Source organism: Argopecten irradians, chromosome 12 (assembly GCF_041381155.1).
Source record: "Argopecten irradians isolate NY chromosome 12, Ai_NY, whole genome shotgun sequence".
Lineage (NCBI taxonomy): Eukaryota > Metazoa > Mollusca > Bivalvia > Pectinida > Pectinidae > Argopecten > Argopecten irradians.
In genome coordinates, this window is record NC_091145.1 from 1,916,582 (window position 1) to 1,937,678 (window position 21,097).

Here is a 21,097-nt window from a genome sequence, read left to right on the forward strand (position 1 = left end):
TCTCTAGGTGTTTTGTAATCACAATAAGTTTTATATTTTAGGCGCCTGGGTGCTTATTACCCAAAATATGGCACCTCAATTTTTCAAATAATTTTCTAAAATAACCACTCCGTTTGTCCATTATTTATTTTGTTTTTTATTTTTATATTATTTTACCAATCATATTACAAAATTAGTTTCAGAAACAAGTATAAACAGTTATATGTAGTAATATAAACATTGAATTCACTTGAATAATATACTTCATGGAGATTAATTCAAAGTAAGTATTAGATTTATATATATCTTTTGCTTATGATATTAATTCATTTGAACTTGCATAATTAAGCAAAGTATTAAGTTCAAAGGTGCTAGGCGTTTCTTTTATAATATTTAGATATGTACTTCTTTGTACTTACAGTAATCTGATGAAAGTAAAACACTAACTAACTTTAAGCTCATCGTGCAGAGTTTGTTACGTACAATTGATGCAAATAATGTGTCTTTTTACATCATGTAAAATGAAACTACCTTATGAACGAGGAGTTTAAGTCTATCATGAAGATATTCTTTCCATGTTATTATTCGAGTTTTTGTATAACAACTCGTAGGGCTAGTGAGATATAGGCCTCAGGAAGGAAAGCCATTGGATACGGTGAAGGAGCGACAACTCAGAAACTAGTTCACAATAACGCGATACATCACTTTCAAAATAAAAGGTCGATTATTTTTTCAAACATGCATCAATTTTGAAAATCCGGTGTTATTTACGAACGAGGTGAAATGGCTAGTTTATATCGTTGTCTCAATACTAACACTCAAATTAAAAATAATTAACGGAGCTCGTTTTCAAAATATAGGTTTTGGAGCGAAATGATATCTACGACGGTAATCTGATTAAAACAAAACTGGGTCTTTTTACTGCTTTTGTAGAAAATTCTTAATCTGTCACGTTTTATAATTTTTGTTTTGATGACTAAAATGTAAAAACAAAATTGATAAAAAAACGTAATATTGATCAGATTATTAGAAGTATTTGTTAATATTTACAGCATTGAAGTCTGTATTCAGTCATGAGTTTCATGAATAGTAATATAATCACTGTCCTTGTCATATTTCAATATTTCTAAAGAAAGTTTTTTCTTAAAATTTACAGCATGTATAATTATGCTACCGGTATAATAGAACATGTAAAAAAATGTATTTAATGAGGGAAATATGTCCTTATGTGCTGAGAAAGAATATCAATACACATTTTGAAAAAAAACCAAAAAAAAAAAACAACAAAAACCAACACAATATTGCAAGAATGTCCAGTGTTTCTATTCGATTAAATTCGGTTCAAGTTATATCTAATATTGATATCAAATGATGAAAATAAACAGCGAGTCAGCATCAGCAAGTCTACAGATGTTTTATAACAGATGTTATTACAAATGAAAATTTAACAACGTTTCAAGACTTGTTGTTTATTCTTGTAGATGTTGATATACGTAATTTTCTTTCATTTAAAATGATAGGATACATTTTTTTCATGACACGTCATTTAAATACATGATATGTTTTCACTCTTTTTAAATGTTTATTTATATTGAATTTTGTTCTCAATATCAATTTTACGTTTTATCGATACCGTGTAGATTCTTCATCCTAACATGTTAACGTTCGTTGATGCCTTTAATATAATCTGCCATCATAATGACTTCTTTTTTAAATAGCTAATCAACTTCTGTGGTTTTATTACATATTATATATATATATATATATATAATTTATTACACTTTTTTAAACCATCTTGCTAGCCCTAGTAGGCATAGTGGAAGAAACTTTGTGTTTGATGGGAGACAACTCTCGAATTTTAAGGGGTTTTTTTCTTACCTCCCTTGTTATAGCACTCTCTAACGTGCATGTGTATTTTGTTTACAACTTGGCTGACGCAAGGAAGACATCTGCTGCAATATTTTGAATGTTTTCATCACATTAATTTTCACTTATATATGGACTGAAATCATGTCAGGAAATATTGAAAGGAATCTACAGTACCATTTGACTGTTTGAATTTAACTTCAAAAAGCGAATATTTTTACTAAATCTCCAAAATGGACACTCAAGACGTTTTGAACTGTGTATTTTCTGCATGGTATCCGAAGTTCAAAGACATTACAATTAAGAGGTTTGTTTCAATAAGTACGTTAACATGGTAAATCAAAATAAACATGAAGATATTTTCAGTCTTCACGTTTCTGCTACTTTCAGTTGACTTTAAGAATTTATACTGTTAAATATAACAGTTATAAGTGAGAAGGATTCGTCACTGTCTCTTTACACCACTAAACACCACGCGAGACGCCTATGAACCGGGAATAAAACCCGTTCTTCTCAACAAATACTTGTCTTATCGAGTCCAACGAAATACCAATGTAAAGTTAATTAAATTTCACAACGTTTAGTACTTGCTTTAAGGACGGAAGAAATTCTAAAATTTTCGTTAAAAAATACGACAGCTTCTGAAATGACAGCACGCTTCAGAAAGTAAGACGGTAACCCTCGCAACCGCAAGCTTCATCAAAGGCTGTGCCGGTTGATATAAAAGGAAAATCAGTCATCGCCCAACATCACGGTCAGTGCAAACACAAAAGCTCCTGTGCTCTACATGCCCAAAACCCAGTGTGACTTATCCTTCTCATATACGTCCTTACTGTACATGATTGACGAGTCAGTAGGCATATACAAGTTCCTGTTGGAAAGACAATTATTGAAAACCTATTTATTTTCCTGTGTACATACATTTATCTTAAAGTTTTAATATATATAAATCTTAATTCTATCATCTCATCATTATAAAGGCATTACGTTTGATGTATTGCATCACAATCAGTAAAATGACATCAATATATAGAATGAGAGATATCATATCGAAACTATAATAGAAATATTATGTGGTACCTTACTGGACAGAGAGTATAGGAGTAATAGGACTGGCTTCAGTGGGTGATAAAGGAGTTCACATACAGCAGGCTTTAGCCCAAGAACCTTGTCAGAGATGGCAGGGGAGATACCATCTGTCACTAATCTATGGTAAACGTCTGCGAGTGGCGTAACCATGCCACCTAGTGTCAACAATTTGACCTAGATGGACAGTAGTCATCGAAAGCTCGCGGTAAAGTTGTATATTTAGGTTGTGTGTAAGAGTTTATAAATATCTTTTACAAAATGAAAGAGTACATTTGTACATGAAATCTAATATGTTTTCTAACGATAGATTTAATGTTAACTTTTATCTTGTTCTCTTTACTAGCCACATACTACCTCTCCCAAAGGAATTCCTCGACTACTTACAAGCAGATGGTGTTGTTCTTCCTGAACAGTAAGTAAAAAAATAAGTAAAAACAATAATAACATAAATAAACATATATCGATGGCCTAAGATGAGGTTACAACACCAAATATATGCAAGATTTCTGTGTAAATATATGATAGCTGTGGAGAATCATTTCACTGTTTTGCTGTCTGGCGAGTGATATTCAACTACCGTGCGTTATTTTAGACGACGACGGGAAACATAAGATGACCCGCATTATAAAAATTAACATTATTTATTTTAAAGATGCTCCACCGCTGACAAATGGTATTTTTTCACTATTGAAAACAGGAGCAGACGATTTAGTATTTTTCTTCAGTTACAAAAGTCACTTACTTTAGACCATTACCACCATTGAAAAGTTTGAGCTTCTAATTTTACTTCAAATTAAAAATATAAAAAATAATTAATTGCATCCCGAAAAAATTCCGTGCCACTATATCCTATATGGAATGAATTACTGATTGCGCATGCACCAGAGGCGAAGTAAATTATTTTATATTATATTTTGTGTTAATTATATATATATATGCACGATTAAACACCAATTATTGTTCAAATGATGAATATCATTTATGCTCTGTCGGCGGTGGAGCATCTTTAATTAAAATTTTCAGAAGATGATGATGAGTGTTGTGTTAACGGTAATTTTTGTGGCTTAAGATCTACAAAATTATCAATCTCGTTTTACCTTCCCATTTTAAAAATCAAAATCAGTTTCGGAAAAGTTGTATGCCTTTAATAGTAGTTGATATTGGTTTTAATGATTTAATTCTGTTGTAGGTCTGTGACAGCAAGTGGAAAACATGATGAGGACGATATTGAAGGAGAAGAGGTACAATAAAAAAAATGGCATTGTATTTAAAATACAGTGGTAGAATTATAAAGTATCGGCTACAGTGATAGTTAAATACACACATGTGCAGACGTGTCTTTTACACAACATAGACAGTCATGTGCTGTTGTTTTTGTTTTGTGTTTCTTTGTTTTTGTTTTGTGTTTCTTTGTTTTTGTTTGTTGAGATTTTTTTACGAAATTTCTGGTGGATTTTCTATCATTATAATATACAGACCATGTATTTTTTCTGCATGATTTCGGGATGAGTGAATATGGCCCAATTCCTAAACCTCTAATTTTTTTCCCATTTGAAGCCTTAAATTTCTCTAACTTAACATTACTTAATTATCGAAACAATTTGGTTGAGCTAATTATTAAATTCACATTTTTTCCGTATTATTGCTTCAGAAACTTTCAGAAACTTATGTACTTAAGCTGTGTTAGAAATTTATAATCCTATTCATCACTATGTGCTTTACATTTTATCATTTTTCCCAAAACTAAATTTTGTCACACATTTTCAAAAGTTCAAACCCATAGGCCCCATTCCCAAAGTTTCGAAAAAAAGTGCTACAAAATTATATACTATAAAGCAACTAGCTTTACGGTACACTGTACAACAAAAATAGGACAGTTATCTCCCTTTACCTGTATGGTTTGGTTACAGAAACAAGACTTGATAACGATCCATGTGTAACTCCGTCAGTAAGTTAGATTGATTGTAGAATTTTTCCAATCTAAAATAGCAGAAATAAAATCTCAAATAGCTCAAATGAAAAAAGAATTTACAAAAAAAAAAAACTAAAACAAAAAAAGACAACAAGAATCAATAAAACAAGTATTAAGTGATGTGAATTACTATCAGTTTACTCTATGAGTTGGCTAGTGTATTTAAAGATGCTCCGCCACGGACAAAGCATAAATGATATTCATCATTTGAACAATAATTGGTCTTTAATCGTGAATATATGTGTATGATTAACACAAAAAATAATATAAAATAATTTACTTCGCCTTTGGTGCATGGGCAATCAGTATTTCATTCCATATAGGATATAGTGGTACGGAATTTTTTCGGGATGCAATTAATTATTTTTTTTATATTTTTAACTTGAAGTGAAATTAGAAGTTGAAACTTTTCAATGGTGGTAATGGTCTAAAGTAAGTAACTTTTGTAACTGAAGAAAAATACTAAATCGTCTGCTCCTGTTTATAAAAGTGAAAAAATACCATTTGTCAGCGGTGGAGCATCTTTAACTAATGCGTAAAGAAGCTAAAATATTTATCTTGCAATTATATTTAATAGCTAATTACATATTCATTCATAATGAGTACATAGTTAATTTATGAAAACTGGATGTACATATTAATGATAATGTAGAGGTTTGTGAATACTGATCGATATTTCTGAATACTGATTGATATGTTTGAATACAGATTGATATTTCTGAATACAGATTGATATTTCTTAATACTGATTGATATTTCTGAATACTGATTGATATTTCTGAATACAGATTGATATTTCTGAATACAGATTGATATTTCTGAATACTGATTGATATTTCTGAATACAGATTGATATTTCTGAATACTGATTGATATTTCTGAATACTGATTGATATTTCTGAATACAGATTGATATTTCTGAATACTGATTGATATTTCTGAATACTGATTGATATTTCTGAATACAGATTGATATTTCTTGGTCCTGCTTTTTTGTAGCTTGATGTTGACTGGGATGCAGCTGACAGCTCAGAGACAGAGGTAAGAATATGTAGACAAGAAGTTCTACAAACATTCTTCAAGCTTATAACCTGCATGTCCATATTTAAAAGTTGAATTTTTCATCCAAGATCTTTTTAAAGTTTCATGTTCATTAAGTTAATTCTCAATATTATGAGTTACACAGTTTATTTGCTATACAAATGTATTGCAAAAAGCAATATTATATGAATAAGAAGTTGTGAAAGAACTAACCATATTTTTCAGATGCCGAGTTTTCCTGAATTTGAGAGTTTGATGAAGAAAATCATCAAGACTTTAGGAGGATCAGTGTTCCCAAAGTTAAACTGGAGTGCCCCAAGGGTTAGTACGTCTTCCTGTTAACTGACTAATTTTCTTGTGTGATTAATGGAAATTATCTCTCTTTACTCTGAACTCGCAAACATTAATTACAAGTGTCTGGGACTCCTACAGACCTTTACATCCCATGTACATTTCCTCAATTTTCAATTGTTGAATTACCTTTACCAGACACCAATACATGTATAATGCATGTAATTACATCCCTCTTGTTTTCTTTTCCTCTAGGATGCCACATGGATTTCCTTTGATAAGACATTAAGGTGTACGTGTCCTAGTGATGTCTACCTCCTGTTGAAGAGTTCCGAGTTTATCACACATGATCTTACACAGCCGTAAGTAACAAAATCTATATGTGTCCAATGTTCAGAGAAGCTCATTTTTTTTATTCCACAAATAACATATATGTGTATAAATGTATTTGACATATTGAATTATGCAACCCAATATCACAGTGAAACTTCATTGTTTCAAAATTCAAAGAACCGACTAAAAGTAAAAACCTTTGACATAGATCAACTGTGCACTAGCAATCCAAGAACTCGATGTATTGGATCATTTCAAGAATATATACAGTAATTTTATAGCTAAGCAATCATTGTAGCATGTTTGTCAAAGCTGAAATGGAGACAATGACGGATAATATCTCTTCTAGGCCGGGACCGCCGTGAGAGCGATCTCGCTTGTGCGGATCCTTGGCAGGTTCCAGGCAAATTCGCTTGAATGTTGCTTGTCTCTTGCGGAGCAATTTAGTTTAATTTAATTATATACCCTCCCGTCTTATACATCTTACTTACAGGTTTCTTCATTGTAAGGAATACATCTTACTTACAGGTTTCTTCATTGTAAGGATTGTCACAACAGAAACAACATCACAGTTCAGTATGAACTTATTCTGAGAAAATGGCAGAACCTAGCTTCAGGAATGGAATTTCGATGTTTTGTCAGAAATGGAAAGTTAATAGGTGAGACCTATACATCAATGCTACATGTAAACATAAACTGGACATTTCATAGTGCAGTACGACACAATGCTTGTATCACTTTGTAATATATATATTTTATGCCTTAAAAGTTTATTCATTGTCTTATTAGATAATCAAATTTGTATATGTAAGATCTGCCCACGATTTCTCGAAACAAACTTCAGTCAAAAACTAAATTTTCATATGAGTTACATAAGGAGAAAAACTTAGGTTTTGACTAAAGTCTGCACTTTTGTTTCGAGAAATAGGGGCCTGGGATCTGTAATTCTGAAACATGAATTATATACATATTGAAAATCTTCTTTCCTCAGCTATTTGTCAGAGGAACCACACAGAACATTATGAGTTTATATCCATGATGAAGGAGGAGATTGTATCGGACATTAAAGCTTTTTTCTATCACATGGTGGCAGGGAAGTTCCCCAGTAAAAACTGTAAGTGATTTGTAACACTACCCAAAAATATCACCAATAAAGTCCTTCTCCAGGTACTCCAGCTGTGCCCTACCTCCAAACCTACGCACATTTACATGTATTTATGATTGATCCTGACTCTTTATATAAAGGTGTAAAATGAGTGGGTCAATGATTGATCCTTACTCTTTATATAAAGGTGTAAAATGAGCGGGTCAATGATTGATCCTGACTCTTTATATAAAGGTGTAAAATGAGCGGGTCAATGATTGATCCTTACTCTTTATATAAAGGTGTAAAATGAGCGGGTCAATGATTGATCCTTACTCTTTATATAAAGGTGTAAAATGAGCGGGTCAATGATTGATCCTTACTCTTTATATAAAGGTGTAAAATGAGCGGGTCAATGATTGATTCTTACTCTTTATATAAAGGTGTAAAATGAGCGGGTCAATGATTGATCCTTACTCTTTACATAAAGGTGTAAAATGAGCGGGTCAATGATTGATCCTTACTCTTTATATAAAGGTGTAAAATGAGCGGGTCAATGATTGATCCTTACTCTTTATATAATGGTGTAAAATGAGCGGGTCAATGATTGATCCTTACTCTTTATATAAAGGTGTAAAATGAGCGGGTCAATGATTGATCCTTACTCTTTATATAAAGGTGTAAAATGAGCGGGTCAATGATTGATCCTTACTCTTTATATAAATGTGTAAAATGAGCGGGTCAATGATTGATCCTTACTCTTTATATAAAGGTGTAAAATGAGCGGGTCAATGATTGATCCTTACTCTTTATATAAAGGTTTTCATATAAATTCAATGATTGATCCTTACTTTTTATATAAAGGTGTAAAATGAGCGGGTCAATGATTGATCCTTACTCTTTATATAAATGTGTAAAATGAGCGGGTCAATGATTGATCCTTACTCTTTATATAATGGTGTAAAATGAGTGGGTCAATGATTGATCCTTACTCTTTATATAAAGGTGTAAAATGAGCGGGTCAAATGATTGATCCTTACTCTTTATATAAAGGTGTAAAATGAGCGGGTCAATGATTGATCCTTACTCTTTATATAAAGGTGTAAAATGAGCGGGTCAATAATTGATCCTTACTCTTTATATAAAGGTGTAAAATGAGCGGGTCAATGATTGATTCTTACTCTTTATATAAAGGTGTGTAAAATGAGCGGGTCAATGATTGATCCTTACTCTTTACATAAAGGTGTAAAATGAGCGGGTCAATGATTGATCCTTACTCTTTATATAAAGGTGTAAAATGAGCGGGTCAATGATTGATCCTTACTCTTTATATAAAGGTGTAAAATGAGCGGGTCAATGATTGATCCTTACTCTTTATATAAAGGTGTAAAATGAGCGGGTCAATGATTGATCCTTACTCTTTATATAAAGGTGTAAAATGAGCGGGTCAATGATTGATCCTTACTCTTTATATAAATGTGTAAAATGAGCGGGTCAATGATTGATCCTTACTCTTTATATAATGGTGTAAAATGAGTGGGTCAATGATTGATCCTTACTCTTTATATAAAGGTGTAAAATGAGCGGGTCAATGATTGATCCTTACTCTTTATATAAAGGTGTAAAATGAGCGGGTCAATGATTGATCCTTACTCTTTATATAAAGGTGTAAAATGAGCGGGTCAATGATTGATCCTTACTCTTTATATAAAGGTGTAAAATGAGCGGGTCAATGATTGATCCTTACTCTTTATATAAAGGTGTAAAATGAGCGGGTCAATGATTGATCCTTACTCTTTATATAAAGGTGTAAAATGAGCGGGTCAATGATTGATCCTTACTCTTTATATAAAGGTGTAAAATGAGCGGGTCAGTGTTGTTTGTACACATTAAGGTGTAAAATGAGCGGGTCAATGATTGATCCTAACTCTTTATATAAAGGTGTAAAATGAGCGGGTCAATGATTGATCCTTACTCTTTATATAAAGGTGTAAAATGAGCGGGTCAATGATTGATCCTTACTCTTTATATAAAGGTGTAAAATGAGCGGGTCAATGATTGATCCTTACTCTTTATATAAAGGTGTAAAATGAGCGGGTCAATAATTGATCCTTACTCTTTATATAAAGGTGTAAAATGAGCGGGTCAATGATTGATCCTTACTCTTTATATAAAGGTGTAAAATGAGCGGGTCAATAATTGATCCTTACTCTTTATATAAAGGTGTAAAATGAGCGGGTCAGTGTGGTTTGTACACTGTTAAATGTAGTCTCTGTCACTCAGCTCATGGTGCGCATATGCTTCTTTGGCTCGGTTAGTAATTTTAGATTTTCACACCGGAGACCCAGGTTTGATTCTCTTCGGGCCCTGGACTGGAGTGTATGGTTTTCCCTGTTCTACAATGGCATTAAACAAAGACATGGAAACTACAATGCTTTAATTTTTACTCAATGTTTGTGGAAAGTGTTGGCTCTTAATATGTTGATTACATGACATATCTAACCATGAACAACTGTGTCCTTATCAACTCTGCTTAAATCAAAATTGGTTAGAATTTTTCTTGTTTTGAGATAGGCTGTAATTTGATATAAGCTTTTTATAATTTCGTACAATTCTTTACTTTCAGATGTATTTGATGTCTACAGGAGAGACAAGGTGAGTTTAAAATACATTTGTACTTGTAAGAGTTGAGGCATCAAGTTCAAACCTGTATGCAAAATAATAAGAAACTTTTTAGAACATACACCAAAATTAACATTAAATGCTATAATGGCATATTATTATCAAAACGTTTTATCTTCCAGTACATAAAAATACATTAGGTAGTATCCAAGACAGAACAAACTAGATGTACGGTATGTACCTTTTTAAAATATTGCTTACCTAATTGACAAATCACCAGGTTGTATCTTGCCACACCACGTGTTCAGAACCACGTGTTCAGAAGGGCTTGTACTTATTTATGTTGGAGCATATCCAAAACAAAATGTGAAGTACATGGATGGTTTGACAGCTAGCAAACCTGCAATTACCCTTGTATCAACTGATTAAAAGATGTGGCTTATTATATGTATATAAAAGTAGTGGCAAGGTAAAAGTTTCTTCACTCTTGAATACGTTATTCACTATGAATTTGTGCACAGGGGAAGCTACTCTTGATAGACTTTAATCCATTCGGTCCTGTGACAGACGGTTTGTTGTTTACATGGGATGAGTTAGAGGGACTGAAAGGTGAAAGACAGGAAAATGATCAAACACAAGAATCAACAGCTGTGGAGACATCTGGGGAAACTTCAAAAGACCAGGTAATACACAAACAAATATTATCATGAAACATGTACATGTACATTTTATTTAATAAAAGAAATCTAATAAAGGTATTCATGTTTATTTCATACCACCTTATCTAGCACTGACAACATTTTAAAATACTAATTCCTTATATTGTTTATCAGGACCTGGTTTTTCGGTTCGTTGAACAGCCTGAAGGTGTACAGCCTCACCCCTACTCCTGCTTTGGTATTCCTGAGGACATCAAAGACCTTACTAGTGGGGAGGATCCTTACAAAATGATGGACCTTCTTAACCTGGTAAGTATACTACATAGTACTTAACTGAATCCACTTTATGTGGGCCACTTATTTCCCCTTATTGAAATGCAGTCCACTTTATTAGGGCCCCTTATTGCCCCTTATTGGAGATGCAGTTCACTTTATTAGGACCCATTATTGCCCCTTATTGGAGATGCAGTCCACTTTATTAGGACCCCTTATTGCCCTTATTGGAGATGCAATCCACTTTATTAGGACCCCTTATTGCCCTTATTGGAGTTGCAGTCCACTTTATTAGGATCCCTTGTTGTCCCTTATTGGAGATGCAGTCCACTTTATTACTATCAATTATTGTCCCATATTGGAGATGCAGTCCCCTTATTGTCCCTTATTGAAGATGCAATCCACTTTATTAGGGCCCCTTATTGCCCTTATTGGAGATGCAATCCACTTTATTAGGGCACCTTATTACCCCTTATTGGAGTTGCAGTCCACTTTATTAGGATCCCTTGTTGTCCCTTATTGGAGACGCAGTCCACTTTATTAGGACCAATTATTGCCCCTTATTGGAGACGGAGTCCACTTTATTAGGACCAATTATTGCCCTTATTGGAGATGCAGTCCACTTTATTAGGCTTCTTATTGTATATGCAGTCCCCTTATTGTCCCTTATTGGAGATGCAGTCCACTTTATTAGGACCCCTTATTGGAGATGCAGTCCACTTTATAAGGACCCCTTATTGGAGATGCAGTCCCCTTATTGCCCCTTATTGGAGATGCAGTCCACTTTATTAGGACCCCTTATTGGAGATGCAGTCCCCTTATTGCCCCTTATTGGAGATGCAGTCCACTTTATTAGGCTTCTTATTGTATATGCAGTCCCCTTATTGTCCCCTATTGGAGATGCAGTCCACTTTAATAGGATCCCTTATTGTCCCTTATTGGAGATACAGTCCATTTTATTAGCTCACCTGGCCCAAAGGGCCGGTGAGCTTATGTCATGGCGCGGCGTCCGTCGTCCGTCGTCCCGTCGTCCGTCCGTCCGTCCGTCCGTCGTCCGTCTGTCCGTCAACATTTCCTTTAAATCGCTACTAGTCATAGAGTTCAGCATGGATTTTAACCAAATTTGGCCAGAAACATCCTTGGGGGGAGGGGAACAGAACTTGTATAAATTTTTGCTCTGACCCCCCGGGGACAGGAGGGGCGGGGCCCAATAGGGGAAATTGAGGTAAATCCTATAAATCGCTACTTGTCCTAGAGTTCTGCATGGATTGAAAACAAATTTGGCCAGAAACATCCTTGGGGGAAGGGGAATAGAACTTGTATAAATATTGGCTCTGACCCCCCGGGGGCAGGAGGGGCGGGGCCCAATAGGTGAAATTGAGGTACAGTGTAAATCCTATAAATCGCTACCTGTCCTAGTGTTCTGCATGGATTGTAACCAAATTTGGCCAGAAACATCCTTGGGGGAAGGGGAACAGAACTTGTATAAATTTTGGCTCTGACCTCCCGGGGACAGGAGGGGCGGGGCCCAATAAGGGAAATTTAGGTAAATCCTATAAAATCGCTACTTGTCCTAGAGTTCTGCATGGATTGTAACCAAATTTGGCCAGAAACATCCTTGGGGGAAGGGGATCAGAACTTGTTTAAATTTTTGCTCTGACCCCCCCGAGGACAGGAGGGGCGGGGCCCAATAGGGGAAATTAAGGTAAATCCTATAAATCGCTACTTGTCCTAGAGTTCTGCATGGATTGTAACCAAATTTGGCCAGAAACATCCTTGGGGGAAGGAGAACAGAACTTGTATAAATTTTGGCTCTGACCCCCCCGGGGACAGGAGGGGCGGGGCCCAATAGGGGAAATTTAGGTAAATCCTATAAATTGCTACTTGTTCTAGAGTTCTGCATGGATTGTAACCAAATTTGGCCAGAAACATCCTAGGGGGAAGGGGAACAGAACTTGTATAAATTTGTGCTCTGACCCCCTGGGGACAGGAGGGGCGGGGCCCAATAGGGGAAATAGAGGTAAATCCTATAAATCGCTACTTGTCCTAGAGTTCTGCATGGATTGTAACCAAATTTGGCCAGAAACATTCTTAGGGGAAAGGGAACAGAACTTATATAAATTTTGGCTCTGACCCCCGGGGGCAGGAGGGGCGGGCCCAATAGGGAAATAGAGGTAAATCCTATAAATCGCTACTTGTCCTAGAGTTCTGCATGGATTGAAACCAAATTTGGCCAGAAACATCCTTGGGGGAAGGAGAATAGAACTTGTATAAATTTTGGCTCTGACCCCCTGGGGGCAGGAGGGGCGGGGCCCAATAGGGAAATTTAGGTAAATCCTATAAATCGCTACTAGTCTTAGAATTCTGCTTGGAGTTTAACCAAATTTGGCCCAGAAACATCCTTGGGGTTAACAGAATTCCTATAATTTTTGGCTCTGACCCCCTTGAGCAGAAAGAGTGGGCCCAATAGGGGAATTAGAGGTAAATATTCAAATTCCTTCAGAAAAGAAACAATGAACCTTACTAGGCATTACAAACCAGGTGAGCGATACAGGCCCTCTGGGCCTCTTGTTAGGACCCCTTATTGGAGATGCAGTCCACTTATTAGGCGCTTTATTGGAGATGCAGTCCACTTTATTAGGACCCCTTATTGGAGATGCAATCCACTTTATTAGGCTTCTTATTGGAGATGCAGTCCACTTTATTAGGACCCCTTATTGGAGTTGCAGTCCAATTTATTAGGCCCTTTATTGGAGATGCCGTCCACTTATTGTCCCTTATTGGAGATGCAGTCCACTTATTGTCCCTAATTGGAGATGCAGTCCACTTTATTAGGGCCCCTTATTGCCCTTATTGGAGATGCAGTACAATTTTTTAGAACCCCTTATTGTCCCTTATTGGAGATGCAGTCCCCTTATTGCCCCTTATTGGAGATGCAGTCAACTTTATAAGGCCCCTTATTGCCCTTATTGGAGATGCAGTCCAATTTATTAGAACCCCTTATTGTCCTTTATTGGAGATGCAGTCCCCTTATTGCCCCTTATTGGAGATGAAGTCCACTTTATAAGGACCCTTATTTGAGATGCAGTCCACTTTATTAGGACCCCTTATTGTCCTGTATTGGAGATACAGTCCACTTTATTAGAACCCCTTATTGTCCATTATTGGAGATGCAGTCCCTTATTGCCCCTTATTGGAGATGAAGTCCACTTTATTAGGACCCTTATTTGAGATGCAGTCCACTTTATTAGGACCCCTTATTTTCCCTTATTGGAGATACAGTCCACTTTATTAGAACCCCTTATTGTCCCTTATCGGAGATGGAGTCCACTTTATTAGGACCCCTTATTGGAGATGCAGTCCACTTTATTAGGACCCCTTATTGGAGATGCAGTCCACTTTAATAGGATCCCTTATTGTCCCTTATTGGAGATACAGTCCATTTTATTAGCTCACCTGGCCCAAAGGGCCGGTGAGCTTATGTCATGGCGCGGCGTCCGTCGTCCGTCGTCCGTCGTCCGTCCGTCCGTCCGTCCGTCCGTCCGTCCGTCCGTCCGTCGTCCGTCTGTCCGTCAACATTTCCTTTAAATCGCTACTAGTCATAGAGTTCAGCATGGATTTTAACCAAATTTGGCCAGAAACATCCTTGGGGGGAGGGGAACAGAACTTGTATAAATTTTTGCTCTGACCCCCCGGGGACAGGAGGGGCGGGGCCCAATAGGGGAAATTGAGGTAAATCCTATAAATCGCTACTTGTCCTAGAGTTCTGCATGGATTGAAAACAAATTTGGCCAGAAACATCCTTGGGGGAAGGGGAATAGAACTTGTATAAATATTGGCTCTGACCCCCCGGGGGCAGGAGGGGCGGGGCCCAATAGGTGAAATTGAGGTACAGTGTAAATCCTATAAATCGCTACCTGTCCTAGTGTTCTGCATGGATTGTAACCAAATTTGGCCAGAAACATCCTTGGGGGAAGGGGAACAGAACTTGTATAAATTTTGGCTCTGACCTCCCGGGGACAGGAGGGGCGGGGCCCAATAAGGGAAATTTAGGTAAATCCTATAAATCGCTACTTGTCCTAGAGTTCTGCATGGATTGTAACCAAATTTGGCCAGAAACATCCTTGGGGGAAGGGGATCAGAACTTGTTTAAATTTTTGCTCTGACCCCCCGAGGACAGGAGGGGCGGGGCCCAATAGGGGAAATTAAGGTAAATCCTATAAATCGCTACTTGTCCTAGAGTTCTGCATGGATTGTAACCAAATTTGGCCAGAAACATCCTTGGGGGAAGGAGAACAGAACTTGTATAAATTTTGGCTCTGACCCCCCCGGGGACAGGAGGGGCGGGGCCCAATAGGGGAAATTTAGGTAAATCCTATAAATTGCTACTTGTTCTAGAGTTCTGCATGGATTGTAACCAAATTTGGCCAGAAACATCCTAGGGGGAAGGGGAACAGAACTTGTATAAATTTGTGCTCTGACCCCCTGGGGACAGGAGGGGCGGGGCCCAATAGGGGAAATAGAGGTAAATCCTATAAATCGCTACTTGTCCTAGAGTTCTGCATGGATTGTAACCAAATTTGGCCAGAAACATTCTTAGGGGAAAGGGAACAGAACTTATATAAATTTTGGCTCTGACCCCCGGGGGCAGGAGGGGCGGGCCCAATAGGGAAATAGAGGTAAATCCTATAAATCGCTACTTGTCCTAGAGTTCTGCATGGATTGAAACCAAATTTGGCCAGAAACATCCTTGGGGGAAGGGGAATAGAACTTGTATAAATTTTGGCTCTGACCCCCTGGGGGCAGGAGGGGCGGGGCCCAATAGGGAAATTTAGGTAAATCCTATAAATCGCTACTAGTCTTAGAATTCTGCTTGGAGTTTAACCAAATTTGGCCCAGAAACATCCTTGGGGTTAACAGAATTCCTATAATTTTTGGCTCTGACCCCCTTGAGCAGAAAGAGTGGGCCCAATAGGGGAATTAGAGGTAAATATTCAAATTCCTTCAGAAAAGAAACAATGAACCTTACTAGGCATTACAAACCAGGTGAGCGATACAGGCCCTCTGGGCCTCTTGTTAGGACCCCTTATTGGAGATGCAGTCCACTTATTAGGCGCTTTATTGGAGATGCAGTCCACTTTATTAGGACCCCTTATTGGAGATGCAATCCACTTTATTAGGCTTCTTATTGGAGATGCAGTCCACTTTATTAGGACCCCTTATTGGAGTTGCAGTCCAATTTATTAGGCCCTTTATTGGAGATGCCGTCCACTTATTGTCCCTTATTGGAGATGCAGTCCACTTATTGTCCCTAATTGGAGATGCAGTCCACTTTATTAGGGCCCCTTATTGCCCTTATTGGAGATGCAGTACAATTTTTTAGAACCCCTTATTGTCCCTTATTGGAGATGCAGTCCCCTTATTGCCCCTTATTGGAGATGCAGTCAACTTTATAAGGCCCCTTATTGCCCTTATTGGAGATGCAGTCCAATTTATTAGAACCCCTTATTGTCCTTTATTGGAGATGCAGTCCCCTTATTGCCCCTTATTGGAGATGAAGTCCACTTTATAAGGACCCTTATTTGAGATGCAGTCCACTTTATTAGGACCCCTTATTGTCCTGTATTGGAGATACAGTCCACTTTATTAGAACCCCTTATTGTCCATTATTGGAGATGCAGTCCCTTATTGCCCCTTATTGGAGATGAAGTCCACTTTATTAGGACCCTTATTTGAGATGCAGTCCACTTTATTAGGACCCCTTATTTTCCCTTATTGGAGATACAGTCCACTTTATTAGAACCCCTTATTGTCCCTTATCGGAGATGGAGTCCACTTTATTAGGACCCCTTATTGGAGATGCAGTCCACTTTATTAGGACCCCTTATTGGAGATGCAGTCCCCTTATTGCCCCTTATTGGAGATGCAGTCCACTTTATTAGGACCCCTTATTGGAGATGCAGTCCCCTTATTGCCCCTTATTGGAGATGCAGTCCACTTTATTGCGACCCCTTATTGTAGGTGCAGTCCCCTTATTGTCCGTTATTGGAATTGCAGTCCACTTTATTATGCCCCTTATTGCCCCTTATTGGAGATGCAGTCAACTTTATAAGGGCCCCTTATTGCCCTTATTGGAGATGCAGTCCACTTTATTAGAACCCCTTATTGTCCCTTATTGGAGATGCAGTCCCCTTATTGCCCCTTATTGGAGATGAAGTCCACTTTATTAGGACCCTTATTTGAGATGCAGTCCACTTTATTAGGACCCCTTATTGGAGATGCAGTCCACTTTATTAGAACCCCTTATTGTCCATTATTGGAGATGCAGTCCCCTTATTGCCCCTTATTGGAGATGAAGTCCACTTTATTAGGACCCTTATTTGAGATGCAGTCCACTTTATTAGGACCCTTATTTGAGATGCAGTCCACTTTATTAGGGCCCATTATTGTCCCTTATTGGAAATGCAGTCCACTTTATTAGAACCCCTTATTGTCCATTATTGGAGATGCAGTCCACTTTATTAGGATCCCTTATTGCCCCTTATTGGAGATGCAGTTCACTTTATTAGGACCCCTTATTGTCCCTTATTGGAGATGCAGTTCACTTTATTAGGATCCCTTATTGTCCCATATTGGAGATGCAGTCCCCTTATTGTCCCATATTTGAGATGCAGTCCACTTTATTAGGACCCTTATTTGAGATGCAGTCCACTTTATTAGGACCCCTTATTGAAGATGCAGTCCCCTTATTGCCCCTTATTGGAGATGCAGTCCACTTTATTAGGACCCCTTATTGGAGATGCAGTCCCCTTATTGCCCCTTATTGGAGATGCAGTCCACTTTATTAGGACCCCTTATTGGAGATGCAGTCCCCTTATTGCCCCTTATTGGAGATGCAGTCCACTTTATTGGGACCCCTTATTGTAGGTGCAGTCCCCTTATTGTCCGTTATTGGAATTGCAGTCCACTTTATTATGCCCCTTATTGCCCCTTATTGGAGATGCAGTCCACTTTATTGGGACCCCTTATTGTAGGTGCAGTCCCCTTATTGTCCGTTATTGGAGATGCAGTCCACTTTATTTATTAGGCTTCTTATTGGAGATGCAGTCCACTTTATTAGGACCCCTAATTGTCCCTTATTGGAGATGCAGTCCCCTTATTGCCCCTTATTGGAGATGCAGTCTACTTTATTGGGACCCCTTATTGTAGGTGCAGTCCCCTTATTGTCCCTTATTGGAGATGCAGTCCACTTTATTAGGCCCCTTATTGCCCCTTATTGGAGATGCAGTCCACTTTATTTATTAGGCTTCTTATTGGAGATGCAGTCCACTTTATTAGGACCCCTTATTGTCCCTTATTGGAGATGCAGTCCACTTATTGCCCCTTATTGGAGATGCAGTCTACTTTATTGGGACCCTTTATTGTAGATGCAGTACCCTTATTGTCCCTTATTGGAGATGCAGTCCACTTATTGCCCCTTATTGGAGATGCAGTCCACTTTATTAGGCCCCTTATTGCCCCTTATTGGAGATGCAGGTGCTCAAGCCTATAGAGATCACTGTGTGTCTCTATCTGTTAAGTCTTACTTGTCTGTCTGTAATCACAATTGGTTTCCCGAGGTTTCCGATTGGCCACCATGACACCTAAAGTGGTCAAAATTTTAATATTGTCCAATATAAAGTGTTTTGGGGATGTATACCATAATTATAGTTGACTACAGTGGCCTCTACGAGAATCAAAATTTTAAAATAATTTGATTTAAATGAGAATTTGTATTAAAGTGTGACTCTCTTTTACTCCAGATAAGGGTTGACTGGGACGGTTCTTTCTGATATATCAGTTTTCTAGTTTTTGTCCAAAAAAGAATATTCCATTCATTCAAAACGTTGTTATTTTTTGTTTTCATAGAAAATTCAGCGAATGGGTGAGGATCAAGAGCATTCATCTGATGAGGGAGATTGACAAAGATAGATAATGATGGTAGAAAAGGCCAATTGGTTGTAAAAAAAAAGTCTAATGTTAAGCTGAACAAAACGTTAGTGGAGTCTTACCATCCTGAACGTTAGTTATGATGTTGTACCCCACCAGGTCAGCCTTACAGAGAAGCCTTATCAAATGAGAAAAGCTGAAATTCTAGTTTCACTTGTGTGCAAGCACTCATTGTTTGATACGGATTTTTTCAATTAAATTGTAAAAGTTGTTTTATATCAATATTAAGAATAAAAATTGACAGTATTATAAGTATTCCGTCTTTTCATGATATAACGTCACATATGAGATGGAAAAGGAAATCTCAAAGGTCAAACTGATAGGGATAGGGTGCCAGGGAGTATGGATATAGTAAATACAGCAGGCAATCTTAGTCAGACATCTGAGTATGGATACGGGGAATACAGCAGGCAATCTTAGTCAGACATCTGAGTATGGATACGGGGAATACAGCAGGCAATCTTAGTCAGACATCTGAGTATGGATACGGGGGTTACAGCAGGCAATCTTAGTCAGATATCCGAGTATGGAAACGGGGAATACAGCAGGCAATCTTAGTCAGATATCTGAGTATGGATACGGGGGTTACAGCAGGTAATCTTAGTCAGATATCCGAGTATGGATACGGGGAATACAGCAGGCAATCTTAGTCAGACATCTGAGTATGGATACGGGGGTTACAGCGGGCGATCTTAGTCAGACATCTGAGTATGGATACGGGGGTTACAGTGGGCGAACTTAGTCGGACATCTGAGTATGGATACGGGGGTTACAGCGGGCGAACTTAGTCGGACATCTGAGTATGGATACGGGGAATACAGCAGGCAATCTTAGTCAGACATCTGAGTATGGATACGGGGGATAGAGCAGTCAATCTTGGTCAGACATCTGAGTATGTAAACGGGGGATACAGCAGGCAATCTTAGTCAGACATCTGAGTATGGATACGGGGAATACAGCAGACAATCTTAGTCAGACATCTGAGTATGGATACGGGGAATACAGCAGGCAATCTTAGTCAGACATCTGAGTATGGATACGGGGGTTACAGCAGGCAATCTTAGTCAGATATCCGAGTATGGAAACGGGGAATACAGCAGGCAATCTTAGTCAGATATCTGAGTATGGATACGGGGGTTACAGCAGGTAATCTTAGTCAGATATCCGAGTATGGATACGGGGAATACAGCAGGCAATCTTAGTCAGACATCTGAGTATGGATACGGGGGTTACAGCGGGCGATCTTAGTCAGACATCTGAGTATGGATACGGGGGTTACAGCGGAACGAACTTAGTCAGACATCTGAGTATGGATACGGGGGTTACAGCGGGCGAACTTAGTCGGACATCTGAGTATGGATACGGGGAATACAGCAGGCAATCTTAGTCAGACATCTGAGTATGGATACGGGGGATAGAGCAGTCAATCTTGGTCAGACATCTGAGTATGGAAACGGGGGATACAGCAGGCAATCTTAGTCAGACATCTGAGTATGGATACGGGGGTTACAGCAGGCAATCTTAGTCAGACATCTGAGTATGGATACGGGGGTTACAGCGGGCGAACTTAGTCGGACATCTGAGTATGGATACGGGGGATACAGCAGGCAATCTTAGTCAGACATCTGAGTATGGATACGGGGGTTACAGCGGGCAATCTTAGTCAGATATCCGAGTATGGAAACGGGGAATACAGCAGGCAATCTTAGTCAGACATCTGAGTATGGATACGGGAGTTACAGCAGGCAATCTTAGTCAGACATCTGAGTATGGAAACGGGGGTTACAGCAGGCAATCTTAGTCAGACATCTGAGTATTGAAACGGGGGTTACAGCAGGCAATCTTAGTCAGACATCTGAGTATGGAAAGGGGGGATACAGCAGGCAATCTTAGTCAGAC

General features: G+C 38.0%; 1 protein-coding gene across 1 annotated transcript; it reads left to right on the top strand.

Moving 5' to 3' along the window:
• Positions 1-1,887: 1,887 nt before the first annotated feature.
• LOC138336072 (cell division cycle protein 123 homolog) lies at positions 1,888-19,444 on the top strand. The gene is made up of 12 exons (XM_069285358.1): positions 1,888-2,152; positions 3,278-3,346; positions 4,124-4,175; positions 5,906-5,947; positions 6,173-6,268; positions 6,494-6,600; positions 7,100-7,230; positions 7,563-7,685; positions 10,282-10,310; positions 10,799-10,960; positions 11,111-11,245; positions 19,118-19,444. Exons 1-12 carry the CDS (start codon positions 2,079-2,081, stop codon positions 19,169-19,171), a joined length of 1,074 nt encoding a protein of 357 aa, XP_069141459.1. The 5' UTR covers positions 1,888-2,078; the 3' UTR covers positions 19,172-19,444.
• Positions 19,445-21,097: the final 1,653 nt, after the last annotated feature.